The sequence below is a fragment of the Anabrus simplex genome, chromosome 1 (assembly GCF_040414725.1).
Source record: "Anabrus simplex isolate iqAnaSimp1 chromosome 1, ASM4041472v1, whole genome shotgun sequence".
NCBI classification, from domain to species: Eukaryota; Metazoa; Arthropoda; class Insecta; order Orthoptera; family Tettigoniidae; genus Anabrus; species Anabrus simplex.
The window spans coordinates 318071291-318088103 of NC_090265.1; the positions used below are offsets into that span (position 1 = coordinate 318071291).

General features: G+C 37.4%; 1 protein-coding gene across 1 annotated transcript in view; it reads left to right on the plus strand.

Moving 5' to 3' along the window:
- The window catches only part of Sos (Son of sevenless), a 765665-nt gene that overhangs the window by 428629 nt on the left and 320223 nt on the right, over window positions 1–16813 (plus strand). The window contains exon 14 of the mRNA XM_067134824.2: window positions 6649–6809. Within this exon, the coding sequence (XP_066990925.2) occupies window positions 6649–6809 (161 nt within the window). The remainder of the gene's footprint in view (window positions 1–6648; window positions 6810–16813) is intronic.

Here is a 16813-nt window from a genome sequence, read left to right on the forward strand (position 1 = left end):
GTATATTGTTTCCGTTCAACTGTTTTTAGTTTGAGACTTATGCTTTTGTTCTTCAAAATCCTCTTCTCTTTTCTGTCTTTGATTTGTTGCCAAGTTATACCCAATTCTTCCAAATCGTCCTGAACTTCTTTGAACCAATTATTATTGATTTTATTCTTCAAAAAGTAATCGAATAGTTGTTTCAATATCCTGGTGTCTGCTAATCTTGATATGTGACAGAAAAAGGAAATTCTTCTTTTACGCATTGTAGATATTATTGATTCACATTCACGATAGACAATGTTGTTAGGCAACAATCTCCACTGTCCATCAACTTGGTGTTTTTTATTAATAATTGTTCTAAGAATTCTTCTCTCAGTTTTCTGTAATTTGTCTGTTGTAGATTTTACATTTAATTTGAATAAAGTTTCACTAGCATAGGTTGCCTCTGGTTTAACTATGGAATTATAGTGTTTCAGCTTAGCGTTTATCGAAAGAGATTTTTTTTTATAGGTTGGCCAGGTAAGTCTTTGTGCTTGTTTAAATTTAGTTGTTCTGTGTTCTATTGCTTCTTTTTCATTTGTGTTCCATGTTATTATTTCCCCAAGATATTTGAATTTCTGAACAATTTTAATCTCTTTATTACTGTTCAGCTGAATAACTGGTAAATCAACTTTAAAAGTTGGCATCATTTCTGTTTTTTCAAATGAAATTTGTAATCCCATTTTTTAAGCGATAATTTCTAGTTGTTCAATTTGAAATTTAGCCTCTTCTATTGTATTTGCAAGTAATGCTAAATCGTCCGCAAAAGCAAGGCAGTTGAGTTTAATATTTCTACCGATCTTGATAGTTGGTTGGCATTTCTTGTTCCATTCACGCATAACCTTCTCCAATGCACAATTAAATAACAATGGTGAAAGTCCGTCTCCTTGTCGAAGTGCAGTTCTTATAGTGAATGATTCTGATAATTCACCTCTAAATTTAACTTTTGCCTTCGTATTTTTAAAAGTCATATTAATGAGGTTAACAAGTTTTTGATGTAAGCCAAATTCTTTAAGGCTTTTTAATAATGAGTCACGATGAATACTGTCGTATGCTTTTTTAAAATCTACAAACGTGATGACCAGACCCTTACTTCGAACTCTTTGGTGCTTCATTATCCATTTTAAACTAATGATTTGATCTGGACAGCTTCTACCTGGTCGAAATCCTCCCTGATATTCTCCAAGTTCTTGGTCGAGTTGTTCTTGGATTCTTGTGTATATAATCTTGGTAAAATCTTGTATGTAATATCAAGTAAGGATATCCCCCGATAATTATTTGGATCGGAGCGATCACCTTTCTTGTGCAGCGGGTGGATTATCGCTGTATTCCATTCCTCAGGAAGCTTCTCCGTGTTCCAAATATCAATGATGTATTTATGTAGGTTTTGAATAGTCTGATCATTAGCATTCTTCCATATTTCTGCTACTATTTGATTCTCTCCTGCTGCCTCATATTTATGAAGATTTTATTTGTATCATTCCCCACTGAACGAACTTGTACTGTGGGAATCTCAGCTGAGGGCAAGGTCACAAATAAACCAATATTTCTCAAGATGCAACAATTTTTTCAATATGTGGTTTGTATGTTCTGAGAAAAAGTTCAGTATTCTTGAGTGTAATGTATGCTGTTGCTGGAAAGACAAACAAAAGTTTAAGAATGCAGATGCATCAAGAAAAGTATTCAGAGGACTGAAGACAAGAAAATTTAACAAAATTGATAGATTTGTTCTTACTGACTTCAAGTAAGTGATATGAACTAGGATTATCCAGTAAGTTGTGAAGCTATTACAATGAAGACAATGGAGGTGGCAAGTTCTGGTAACTGAAATTAAGTCAAACCTGTGGGGATTTAAACAAATTATGTGGGGTTGGGGGTTGTGCTTACGATGTTGCACTTTTATTGCATCATGCCTACCAGCAAACTCTGCTGATAAATTAGTCACCTATCATAATTATTACATGTATTAAATTAAATCTTCGGTTCTGTATTGACTTAAATATATATTAAAATATTCTTAACAAGAATTTACGTATATATTATCCACCTCTTCATTAACAATAACATTTTTTGCTTAAATTAAATGGCCTTGTCTAAACATTATATGAAAGAACATGTTTCAGCCTGTGTTAAGGTCATCTTCAGCTTGATGTACAAAGAAATAAGACACAAATATAAAACAGTAGTACATGAAAATAAAGCTCGTAGGAGAGAAAAAATATAACAGTGTACAATCAAAACTTAATTTTGTTTAAACTATTTATCATTATTCGGTCTTGCTGTGATTGAAATTAGTGCTGATTTGACTAGAAGTAAGTCCAGAGTTGAACGAAAATTAGTTGGCTGGAGGAGTATCATTGAAAACGGGTAGACTATTTTCAAAGGAATGTCAAATATTATTGATTGTCAATGTCTGAACAGAGTGAAATTTAAGCTCCATATTAATTTTGTTCAATGAAGAATAAAAATATTGATCAGGTATCTGATGGGAAATAAAAAGTACCAAGTGTGATAACGAAAAAGGTTTGAAAAAAACAGTCATTAAATGAAATGCCAAAAACGTATTCTCTCTCTCTCTCTCTCTCTCTCTCTCTCTCTCTCTCTCTCGTTGACCTTAGTACTGACTAGGGGCTGCTCAGAGATTGTTCATTAGGGGAGGGGCAATGTGTTGAAGAACGAGGAGCCACACATGTATTGCGAGTTGTGGCAAACTTGCTTGTTCGCTGATTCAGATTTTTTTCAATTATTAAATCAACAAGAATGTTAGTCTTTTCCTGAATTTTGTTGGGACTGCGAATGGGATTAGATTTTTGATCTAGGTTTATGTGAATGTTTTTGCAGAATGTTTAATAAAGTTTCTGCGTGCAAGATGTCTAAATCTTTATCGATGGATGAAAATGAGTGATCGTATCTTTCATGTGTTCACTCATAGCGGAAAACTTCCTGTATTTCTTCATAATGGATTAGAAAATTCCTCTCGGTGTGTCCGTAGTAGCTGACATCACACCGATTACACATTAACTTATAGACGCCTGATTGCATATGTTTGTTAGATTTATTAAAAGTATTTGTGTTAGAAGTTTGGAGGTGGTGTTATTGGTTCTCAAAGCAATTTTGAGGTTTTGTTTATTGAATACGTTTTTTGAGACTTGGTACAGATTATTAATATTATTATTTTTATTATTATCAACTTTATTAGCCACATTGGACCACTTGAGTCTTCCATGTACACTTTTTCTTTGAAGCTTGTACTGTTTGATTCTTCTTATCTGCCCAGTACTTCTTCATTCGGTCTGATCACAGTGTTCTTAATTTGTCTGAAATCTCTACAGGCCTTCTGTGCATCGTTTCAGTTAAAAATTTGTGATTGTGTCAGCGAGTTGTTTATTGCTCCATCTAGTGATGTAAATATTGTATATTGTTGTTGTTGTTTTTATTTCTGTCATGTCTGTTGTTTTTCTTTCGTTCCTTCATTATGTTTATAGCACATTTTTTAGCTTGTATTATGTAGATTACTTTAACCCCCCTTATTTCACTGAAGATGGCTCAAAACAAGTTGAAACAAGTTTGAATTTTATTGCTCCATTTTATTGGTTTAGGAGGATACATTTAATTTTTCTTTTGTAAAGTAAAAACCGTCAATATGGAATGATTCTAATAGGATTACAAATATCCTTTGAGAAAACTGACATCATGCCAATGAAACCTCTTGACAAACAGTCATCATAAATGATTAAAAAATTAACATAGTCCTACAATTTAAATACCTTGGAGAAATCATTATGCACAACTTAAGCGAGAAAGCAACGTGATAAATAGAACCAACCAAATGAAAAAAAGCACAATTTATAACCCGGTCAACTTATAACAAAAAGTGCTTGTCAATAGATCCAACACTACAAGACTGTAAATTTGCAGTAATTTTATTCTTGTTCTCTGCCTATGTAATTTTGAGTCCAACTGTTTTGAGATCCTCTTGGATTTCTTTGATCTAATGCCCTCCTGTCTTCTTTCCCAGACTTCTCATCATTAGTATCATAAAATCCTGTTTTCTAGTAATCGTAAGATGTGAAAGAAATAAGAGATTCATCGAGCTGGTAACTGGGTCAATCTCTCAATAGACAATTTCATTGGGGAGGATTCTTCAGAATCCTTCAACCTGGTACTTTTTATTTATGCAAGTTCTGATAACTCTTCTTTCAGTTTTGAAGAGCTGATCAGTTCTTCTTTCATTTTTAAATTGGAACAAGGTTTTGCAAGCGTAAGTGGCTTTGGGCAAATTTACAGTTTTGGAGCGTTGGATCTATCGACAAGCATTTTTCGTTATAAGTTGACCAGGTTAGAAATTGTGCTTTTTTTCACGTGGTTGGTTCTATTTATCATGTTGCTTTCTCGTTTAAGTTGTGTATAATGATTTCTCCAAGGTATTTAAATTGTAGGGCTATGTCATTTTTTTTTTTTTTTTTTTTTTTTTTTTTTTTAAATCATTTGATGACTTTGTTTATGTCAAGGGGTTTCATTGGCATGATCTCAGTTTTCTCAAAGGATATTTGTAATCTTGTTTTTAACCTTTTCGCTGCTGAATTCTCGGACTGGCTGGTGTGACTTCATTGCTGGATATTTTAAGCCAACAACTTCATCAAATATTATCACCAATTTAAACATAAAATACAAGAATTAACTACAGAATAATATTTTGAGACCATATTTTAACTTGCCAGTTTGTTCCTACGGTGTTGGAGACAGTACATGTTTGGAATCCAGGGTTCGATTCCCCATGAGGTTTAAAGATAAAAATTTCATTGTTCCGTATTGGAAAGTATCACAGTTAAAATGAAATAATAAATATGGTGGCCTGTATCAGGCCTTTGTTTCACTTATCCTACATGTACTGGCTTCTGTTGCCCTCCAGATCATATGCATACATGACATATGGAAGATGGACAGTTCCAACTTCATAATTGGAGAGTTTATCCTCGATTTAGAGTGATATAAGAAACTTTTAGACATAGAGGTTTCCAACCTCGCTATAACCTTGTTTGTTTTGGATATATCATCATGTTTTACTCAAATTTTACATGCTCCTTCATTGTTTTTAGTGTTACTTATTCAGCATTAATTCATGTAACTTTTAATATATTTTTCACTGAAGATGAGCTGAAACATGTTTGGCTAAAATTCATTCCATCCAAAGATTGATACAGTATATGTATTGAATAGGAGGAAGTAATAAAAGCTTTTCTGTTGTTGAGTGTAAACCGTCAATATGGAATGAAACTAATATCTTGTAACATTGCACTTATAGCTGTGAAAATCCAGGAAGGCTGTGTTGGAGTTTGAGATAAGCTGTTTGATAATCTTTGTGAGAAAGTAGTTGAAGCAAATGAGAAAACATTGAAGCCTTTCCATATTTTGAGACCAAGAAGAAAGAAGTCAACCATGAACCTTCACCAGCCATAGCCACTGGAGTAATTCTTTGGTGAGGAAATCTTCCTCACTTATCCTCCTAAAGAGTTTAGAACAGGAGTGAACATTGCAGGTTTCTATGACTTTGCATTTGTTCTGTATATAAAGATGGTTGGTTAAATTAAAAGCAAATGCAGTAAGGATGATGTGGGCATGGCAAAAGAAGAATGCAGTGTTTGAGATGCTGTCATGGTATTCTGCGTGAGGAAGTATTCAATGGATTCGGGACGTAAGGGAGGGGCTAGCAACACATCAGTCGTGACCTACCAGTAGATTGTGAGAACAGATTTAGTAGATCATGAGCTTTGACAGGAGAAAAAAATGTTTCCTGAAGATCAAATCCCATGTTAAATCCCCACACAGTGACTTTGAGAAGTTATTTTTGCATTTTGATCTTCACTTGTTTGTGGATGACTGTTTTCTGCAACAGCTAAAAATATTATTTCCTTCACATGTGTATGACATAGTGAGGCAGTACTCCATCCCCAGTGTCATATTTATCCATTCTAAAGAAAGAAACAAAAGGCAAAGCATAATAAGCGATTGTGTGATTCCTCACAGTGTGGATTGATAATGATATATCGGTGATTTTAATCCATGATGTGATCATTTTTGTATCCTGACGTGACTTTATTTTACCAGTTATTCGCCCAAAATAAAGTATATTGTTGAGAAACGTTCCTGCAAAGTTTTGCACTACATAGATAAGTTACTGTGTTCTTTTTGTTGCAGCTGTTTTAAGAATAATTTATTTATTTCCATACCTCAGTTTCCTTGTCTAGAGCTGTTTTACTGTTACATCAGTTGACTTTTTGAAAAAGTTTTGTTGTAATTAACATTTTAAAGAGTACATTTGAAAATGTGAGAACTCTAGGTTGTCAGACCCTGCTGTACAATGTGCAATATGCCTATGTGTTGAGAAGTAGGCTTAGTATTAACTGCAACCATCTGCCAGTCATGTTAAGGGATCTAGAGATTTTCAAAGGCATTCCAGAAATGTATTACCTCTACCATAATGGCTGCTTGTGAACTAGCAGTTTTTGACAATTAGTTACTACAGTTTTGTTCCTGTGTGATCCTTTGCACTGATTTCCTTGTTCCAAATCCCACCAGATGCATGTTCAAGCTCTGACTTTCTATTCATTCATTCTCTCTTTGCAGGAGCTGTTAGACCTTCTAGTGGAAAGGTTCAACATTCCTGACCCAGCTGTTGTTTATGATGACAGCAAAGACCCTTTAGAATCTGAAAAGACTCTGAAGAATTCTCAACGTGAAGACTGGAAGCGATACCGGAAAGAATACTGCCAGCCTATTCAGTTCAGGTAGATTATCACACAGTTTGGGAGACAGGATTTTCAATAGATGAGCTACTTTAAACAGAAACTATCATCACTTAATTGTAAAGGCCAGTGTCTTCTTGTTACGGGCTTAAACCTATGTCCTATGTTTTTGTTTATTGATTGAAAACAGACTGTAAAAGGATTAAAACTTGGATAGGAACTCAACTCCACCTGCCCACAATCAAGAGAGTTAATTAATCAGTTGTTCATTAACACGTTCCCTGCGGCAGTGAATTTCGATGACTTAATGTTACGTCGTATCGGCCCACCGGTGACCCGATGCTGCCTTTAGTTATTATCGGTTCGGGTCACCGGTGACCTGACGAATTTGACTTTGTTTACTCCCTAGTATTAAATCCTAAACAATGCAAGTGCACTTGTTGTGTGCGTTATTGTTGAGGAGACATTCCAGCGTATTTACCTGTGCGACAGTGTTCCGATTCAACAATTGCGTGAAACAGAAATGACCCCGGAAATAATTGGGTCACCGGTGGGCCGATCAAAACTAGCAGTATGCCTCGATCCTTCACTTCAATTGGAACACTATGTTGCCATTAGTTAACAGAAATTCGTAACTAGGACGTAGTTAGTTACTTCGCAATTATGGGAAATTCGCACCGACGGATAAGAGTAACATGTTTCGGGGCACATGGTGACCCGAACCGCACGGAACATGATATAGGCCCACCCCAATGCTGTCCTAAGCCTCTTTCTTTTCCGTGCCACCGGTGTGTCAGAATGTTAAAGCTCCATACCTAAAAAAGGACTTGAAATTGCTTGTAAATATTATATACGGAAGATAGTAAATATGTCAATAACTATTCCAATAACTCCAATAACCTCTATTGGCTTTCCTAAGAGCAATGTAGAAAGCAGATATCAGAAGGGTGGTACTCCTTAAACAACAATCTACTATCTGCGGGCAGCAACACTCTCTTCTTCATTCACCGTAACCGCGCTAAGCGATTCCCGCGTAAAAATATCGGTCAGACAACAATCGGAACTCAGGGTGACCCGAAGCGATATGAATGGAAGATGAAAAAAACTTCCTTCGGGTCACCGGTGGGCCGATCAAAACTAGCAGTATGCCTCGATCCTTTGCTTCAATTGGAACACTATGTTGCCATTAGTTAACGGAAATTCGTAACTAGGACGTAGTTACTTACTTCGCAATTCTGGGAAGTTCGCACCGACGGATAAGAGTAACATGTTTCGGGGCACATGGTGACCCGAACCGCACGGAACGTGTTAAACACACCTTTTTAACATTCTCTAGTGTAGAATAATGTATGTCATCAGAGATAAAGCATCCATTAGTATAATAAATTATTAAGCTGTGGTGTTGACAATCACAGAAATATTTGTATTTAATATAATCTCGCCCCCAATTGTATTACCATGAAGAACGGTGAAAATGCAATATACTAGTCAACCAGCTGCCCCGTATACTGTAATTTCAGAAGATAGATGATGATGATTGTTGTTTAAAGGGGCCTAACAGCTAGGTTATCAGCACCATTTTAGAAGACATGTAATCCAGTAATATGTTGTAATGGTCAGTATTCATCTGATTGCCTCCCATTTGGGAGCAACTCACTGGAAACATATTCTGTATAGAACACTGGACTTCATTAACCTTCGCACCATGAAAACGAGACCATTCCAGGAGATATACCATTCTTTCAATCAGTTGTTATACACTAATCTAGCGAATGATGAAGTTTAGGTCATTGCCATTTGATTGGTTATAGTAAAATGTGCTAGTAACACTTAAAACCACAATACAGTGGCATTATAAATTATGAAGCAGCGAAATGGATGAGAATTGCATGCTGGTTATCCTTAACACAAGCCCCTTGCACATTGTTCCATAGCTGAGTGAGATAAGTATCGGAGTGTTAGTTAGACCGGAGTAGGTTCAGCAGCTCAGTCTCACATGATATAAATATTTATACTTGTACATTGAACTTCAGTTTTGAAACACAGGTCAGTTCTTGCCACATGGCCAGTAAAAAGTAAACTCGTGTCAGGCTATGATTTCTGCAGAGATCGATGAGTATATGCTTTGTTTCTTCTCTTGTGGGTGGGTCATTTTCCAATGATGTTGCATTATCGTCTTTCTCTGCCTAGTTGAGCATTGAAGACTCCAAGTAATAGTTTGACATGGTTTTTGGGGATGTCATTTATGGTCTGGTCGAGTAGGTCCCAAAGACTTTCCGATTCTTTTTGAAGAGTTGTTTATTTTATTAATTGGAGCATGAACATTTGTTATGGTGTAGATTTTATTAGATGTCTTTAGAGTTAGTGTTGAAATTCTTGAGGATTGTGACTTGAAATCTTATATAGAGTTTATTGTTTCAAGGCTGACCAAAAAGCCTGTTCCAAGCTGTGGAACATTTTTGATCTCTCTTTTCCCCAGTATACCTGTGTAAAGCCTGTATCCTTGAGATTCCATGGTGTCTTCATTGGTGTTTCTTATTTTTGGCAGTCCCATGATGAGAAATTTGTGTTTGTCCATTATGCTGGTTATCACGTAGTTTACCAGTCTGCATAAGTGAGTTAACCCCTCAGCGTCGCAGCCATTTTAAGAGCTTCCTACTCTGCAGCCGGAGGAGATTTCAACTATGCGCGAATTAAATACATTGATTCACTTAGAAAGTATTACTACAGGTACATGAGTAGCACGATATTTATGAAATTTTGAATTCCTTGAGACAAAACCATGTAGATGCAGGTAATTACATAATTGTCACATTACCTTAGTAATTTAGTTTGGTGTGATAGAGTTCGAATTACTCCTTGAGACAGAGACCCATGTCACATTCCTAACAGCAGTAAACCGGTCTTCATTTTGCTGTGCTTCGAACACTTCTCTGCTGGTCAGATTTTGTTTTGAGTGCTAATTTCCTGATGAAATGTCTTTCCTGCAACCTTGGAACTGTGTTATCTGGTGCGCGCCGGCCTTGAATACTTCGTTCCCCGCCCAGGCGATCGTATTTCGTAAACAAACCTTCCACAAGCTGAACACGGTAAGTTAACTGCTCCAGGTTTGTCCCTGTCACTCTTCTAAATATCATTAGAGAATTTAGGACGGTTGTATTCAAGAGTGTTTTGAAGAGCTGTATATACTGTACTGTACTGGTTGCTCCTCATCGGCACTTCCTTCATGTATCGCTTCATCTGCCACAGCTACTTCATCTATTTCATTATCACTGCTGCTAATACTATCACTACTACTTCCCGACTAAACTTTCATTTGAATGATATAATATTTCAAGCTCGTTACTGTCAGTCAAACCATGACTGGAGTTTGTCATTGTTCCGGACTCATCATGCGGACTGATGCGGCTGCAGCGGGACCCAAAGCGATAGGTCGAAACTGATTGAGAGGAATAACATTTATGGCGAAACAAACCAACTCAATTCGTATTTCAGATAAAAGGTCGAGGCAACATCTTTCAAACGAGTTATATACCATGCACAACTGGTTCTTGTAACGTATGATAGAAAGCAGCTCTGACTGATACCTACACAGAGCGCTGGTGGAGAGTTACGAAAATATTTCACGCCAACAAAAAATACAAATATAAATAAACCACACTCTGAGTGCAAAAAAGGAGCAAAGATACTCATGCGAAATGACAAACTTCTCAGGTCATGATTTATTTTATTCTGTGGGAAAGAATTAAGCAGTCAGGCTTTTAAAGACTGAGAGATTATTCCGCAGACTATCTTGATAAAAATTTATCCTTGCACAAACAACTGTATGTTAATGAACTACAGTTCTTATTTTATAACACTGATACTTCCCAACTAGAGGAAGTTCAGCGCCGAGCAGAACGACTAATTACTCAACATGGTTATTTAAATACAGCCAGGTCACTGCCCCCCCCCATAACATCTCTCTGTAAACAAATAGATATTGCTTTTCTGAGAAAATCCTTTGCAGGTAACATTCACATAAACCCTTTCAACTGCTTACAGCTGAACTATCTTTCCGCTCAATGAGGTCGTGGTGTGTCCCTTTTGCCTCCACTTGCAATAACAGCATCATATCAAAGTGGCTTCTTTATTCATTCTGCTTGGCTGTGGAATGAACTCTCACCACAGATAAAACAACTACCTACTGAAAATTTTTGTAGAGAGGCAAAAAGAATGTATATATAACAAAACCTTCTGTACATAACATCATTTTCTACTGTGTGAATGTTCAATATTCATGGGAGGAGGGATCCTGAGTGTGTGAGACTGTATGTGGGTATGGGTGAGCCGGCCTAGCTGAAAAAAAAAAAGGGGGGGGGGGGGGAGAGAGAGAGAGAGAGAGAGAGAGAGAGAGAGAGAGAGAGAGTCAAATTACTTGAATGTTGAACAGGTCTTTTGAATATTATGTAAATACTGTAACTGTATATAAGCACATTAGGTAGAATATACAGTAATTGTATATTTTAATATAGTAATTTTACGTGGGGATGGAGGCACATTCTTGTATGTGGGGCTATGCTCTTTCTCCGTTCACCATCCTCATTTATATCTACAATTTGTGGAAAATAATTTATTATAATAATAATAATAATAATAATAATAATAATAATAATAATAATAATAATAATAATAAAACCTCAACTTTTCTTCTTTGAATCAAAAACACTTGCATTTTGATAACTCCAAAACTTTTTATGCTACAACCATAAATGCAAAGCCATGTATGGGTGTATACCACACATAGAGGTCGGCGGCTATGGAAGAAAAGAAGGTCTATATCACCATACCTGCCAACCCTTCCGATTTACCCGGAAACTTTCCGGTTTTTAACTCGTCTTCCGATTTTCCGATTTATTTTTACTTCTTCCTATTTTTGACGAATATAACTTCTAGTACGGCCAATACTCTTCCCTTACGATAAATTCGTATGTGTTTGTGTAATTTACGAAACCTCATTTTCAAGAGTATTTATTTGATGCTTTATTTCATGAGTATTTCGTCCTGCGCCATCGTGTATCGTGTTTCCCGCTCAAAATAGCAGCGTGTCCGCTTTATACAGCTGGGGATTCGGGGCGGCAATTGTCCTGCAAGCAAGACAGGCTGGCGCGCGCTAGCGACTCAGTTAATCGGGATGAAAGAATGAGTTTATTATTGTTGTTCGTGCGCTGTTAACATCGTTTCTGTGCGTAGTTTCGTCGGAGTTTTAGGCCCCTTTTTTTCTTGCATTTGTATGCTTTCCCCCACTGCCAAAGTCGTATGTTAATAATGTATGGGACATATAGAATTGTTTTGTATGTGGTAGTTTCGCGTATTTAAGTGCATCATTTTAATGAGTTGAATGTTTTTAAGGGGGTTGTGTCGGTGACAGTTTCAGGTAGGTTATTTTCTCGTTAAGGCCAAAAATATAACAAACGTTATCTCCAAGTGTTCAGAGATACCTATAAATTTCCGTTCATTTTACCGTCTGATTAAGAAATGGTACCATAATCTTTCGCGTACTTAACGCCCTTGCATAATTTACGCATCCCAATATTTTTGGGTCCAAAGTGGACAAAAAACAAATGTTCACGTATTTGACGCTCCCACAACTTCGAACATCCATCACGCAGCTCTGGATGCGTTTCGAAATAAAGATGTCAACTACTCAAGAAGCAGGCTTCCTATTGTGAAAGCGGGCATTCCAGATACAGGGGAACGTGCTGTTATTAGCCGGCACTAGTTTTACGAGTGTTTCGGGTACGGGACATTCTGTGATCTCAAAATTGTCAGTCCACAGTATTCGAGTAATACTGCATCATACTAACTCGCGGTGATCAGTTACGCCGAAACATACGGGAAGAGGGCAGCAAGTATTCAATGCCCAAATGAAACGTGTGCTACCGCGGTAACAGAAGTGCACGTCAAGCGGCCAACATGTCTCGCAAAGCATTTCGCGGACCAAAAAGCGGCAAGTTTCCGTAAGTAGAGAAGGATCTGCTTAAGTATATGATTTTGTGACGCAACGTTGGATAAGCAATTTCTCACGAAATGCAGTATTTTAAAGAATGTGAAATAACCGCTGCACATGGAATCAGTGTCTCGGATTTGAAGGTTAGCCGAGTCTTGATTAATTTTATGACGAGAAATGGACTTCCTCTTCGGCGAAGAACATCATCATGACAAACAATTACGAATGATTTAAACCATTTTCATCGTTTTGTGATTGAGAAGCGTAAAGTGAGGAATATTTGATCTCCCTTATAGGAACCGCAGATCAGACGCCAATCAGTTTCCATATGCCACAAAGCAAGACCGACTACAATAGTCGGTCTTGCACAAAGTCGAACAATCGATAAGAAAGGATCATACAGTGTTATCGTACGCGCTACCGGAAGCAAAAAACAACGATGTACTGCAATGCTTGCTATAACAGCTGATCTCAGAAAGCTTACACCTTACATTGATCTAAAACGAAAAACAATGCCCAAAGCAAAATTTCCGCGAGTGATCCACGTTCGCATTCAAGAAGAAGGATGGATGGACACGTCACTCGTACAAGATTGGATACGAACGGTTTGGGGTAATGTAGCAGGGTCCCTCCTTCGATGCCCGGCCCTTCTCGTGTTGGGCAATTTTTTTTGCCGGTATGTCATTGTTATGGCATTACATGAATTGTACTTTTATTAGTTCATGTTTTCACTCCAGGTCGTATTGTCAGCTCGTAATGGGAAGAATATTTTCCAGTCGGTACTTCAATCCCACGTGTCTAACTTACCTGATGTACCCTATTTGAATTTTCAGGAAAAATCTCACTCCGGAATTTTACGCCAAATGACGATAACCGCAAACGAGTTGAACCAGTTGTGTTTTTATATTATATTTGATGTATCTTTTAAATGTAAATGAATTGTAAATATCTTAATTCCTTGAATAATTTATGCATCCGAAGTTTTCGCCTGTATTTTTCGTCAAAAAGTGCGTTAATTACGCGAGAAAATACGATATTATGCATTTTGTTGCGTGTGTCGGTGTGACATAAATATTATTATTCGTTTAAGTGTCATAAATGATAATGATAAGGTACATTTTCTTGTAACCAATTTTATGTTTTGGTAGTTTAAGATTTGAAATTTAACGGTCAATTCGCATTGTAACTGTAGATATGTATGCCTTTTATCTTGACCTTTTTTCACCTAGACCGTGGTGGAATATATGTGATGAAATCCAGGAATTTAAAAAATCTTCCTATTTTTGGTTTCTAAAAGTTGGCAGGTATGTATCACGTATAGAGGTCAGTGCTGAGGGGTTAATATGATGTGTGGAAAAGTAGGGGATTTGTTTTGATTCGGGTTTTGATTTTGTAAGTTTCTTTTTTTTGTTAGGGTATTACAATGCATCTGATCGGATTTTATCTTCTAACTGGCAGTCCACCGTATCCAACTATCTCTGAACTCTTGGTTCAGCCGGTGGAGTATTTCTTAAAAGACTTTTCATGGCTGACTGTAAAGGGGTTACCTGTGGTAAGACTAAGTCCCGAGTTACAACTCTGACTGTGATCCAGTGAGGTTGCCGTTAATGTCGGGGTGGGACATGTTCTTCTGCAAACCGCAAGGTAGCAGCTCGTTACCATTGGTTCCTCCATAACTTCTGCTGTTGGGATGTTGCCAATAACCTCTCAAGCCATGGACCATTCAGTCCAAAGTTGTGTTTGGTCCACAAGGACTATTTGATTTCACTCAAGTCCGTCGGCAAGCCAGTGAAGACCTCCCTGTCCGCCACCTGGAAACCACCACATAGGAGTATCACCTCTCCCTCTGCTATGACAACGTAACAGGTTCATTAATTCCTGTAATGTATCCAAGATCTGGCTTCTCCACACATAGTTGAAGCATAGACTTCACTCAATACTTTCCATGCGAGGGAGCAGCCAACAGTATGTAACATGTTATTAGTGAATTCAAAATATCTAACGTTGAAAACACCAATATGAATAAGGCTGTCCAATTTTTAAAAGTACGGCATTGTTGTGCTTATATATGGATGTGTTATAAAGGGTTCCGGGAATTGTTGTTAGCTAGCAACAGTAGCAGTAATTACTTTTATATAAGATGGAATTATGCGACGAAACTCAATTCTGGTACTGAAATGAAATGGCGTATGGCTTTTAGTGCCGGGAGTGTCCGAGGACAAGTTCAGCTCGCCAGATGCAGGTCTTTTGATTTGACTCCCGTAGGCGACCTGCGCATCGTGATGAGGATGAAATGATGATGAAGATGACACATACACCCAGCCCCCTTGCCAGCGAAATAAACCAATCATGGTTAAAATTCCCGACCCTGCCAGGAATCTAACCCGGGACCCCTGTGACCAAAGGCCAGCACGCTAACCATTTAACCATGGAGCCGGACATTCTGGTACTGAATCGGCCAGTTGGTCTGTATATCGACTAACTACGTGTTTGAACTGTCAGAGTTTCAAAATTTAATGAAATAAGAAAAATCCTGTGAAAGAGTTTGATAGTTGGACCAATAGTAACGAACAGCACATCACTGATTTTCATGGTATTTCAATGTATTAACAACATGTATCTTGGTGCAAATAAATATGAATAAATATAAATTACCAGCTGCTGAGTTTTAAACATTTGTAAAATGCACGTAACATATCTCTCTCTCTCTCTCTCTCTCTCTCTCTCATCAGCAAACAGGCGCAAACAGCCATATCGTTCATGAAAAGTATGGAAAGAATTGGCCCAGTAACGCTACCCTGAGCTACACCAGACGTAACATTTATTGGAGAAGATAGTGTTTCTTCCACGTACACCCTCCGAGTTCTTCCATTGGGGAGTTCTCGTATCCATTTAACAACTCTGATGTCAATGTCCATACGTGCTAACTTGTTAAGGAGGATGTCATGTGGCACAAGATCGAATGCCTTAGCAAAATCAATTACTACTGCATTGTCGAGCTTATCCGATATATCTTGACACATGAAGCAGAGCTGGCTTTCGCAGAAGCTTTCCCTAAAACCATGCTGACCCTTTAATATCATTCCAGAAGTCTCCCATTTTAATCTCAAATAATCTTCTATTAATTGCTCCATTGACGTCAAACTTGCCGGTCTGTTGTTATTCAAGTTGCTCTTGTCACCCCCTTTGTGAATAGGAACTACAGTGGCCGATTTCCAATCTTCTGGAACCTTCATATTGTTCAATGATATGTAAAAGATTCTTATTATGGTAGGATTGCTCCACCCCTGAGTTTAAGTGCCTCTCTGAAAATAGAATCTGACTTTAGAAGCATTTGATGCAGTAATGAAGCTTTAATTTGGAAAACATTATTAGTTTTCAGAAAATTGCCCATGATTAACTGTGCCTCCAGATTAAAAACCTTTCCATAGCCTGCCTTATCTGTATCTGTTGTCGCCAATAAATCACCTCCTATACAAAGAGAGGGAATTGACTCGTTCTCTCCCTTTGTGTTCGTATATATTAAAAAAACAGTGTTCCAGGAATTTCAATTTTCATTTAGGATATTGCCGTAATATTTCTCTTCAGCCACTTTCTTTTCTGCTAGCAAAAGCTTCACCGAACTTCTGTACTCTGCTTTGCATGCATCATTATTATTTTGTCTGTTGAACGCTCTCCTAGTCTTACGTTTAAGCTTCCTAATAGTCGCGGTGTAGTATGGCGGATCTAAATGTTCCCTAATTATCTTTTTGGGAACAAATTTATTCAGTCCAGTATTTAAAATGGTTTTTGAAATTCCCCCAACTGTTGTCCATCCCCTTGCCCTCCTTTAACCAATTAGTATAGTACATCAAATAGTTTTGAAAACGTACAGGGTCTCCCCTCGCATAGCACCAAATAGTCTTAGAAATTCCCACATACCTGGTATTACAAGTTTCCCAAGAGTGATCGAGTACCACTGCACTGTGGTACTCGCCTTCTCGAACATTCGATTGAAAAAAATTCTAAACTTCTCTAATAATTATCGCAGCGACTTGAGCGATACCTCATTTTGAAA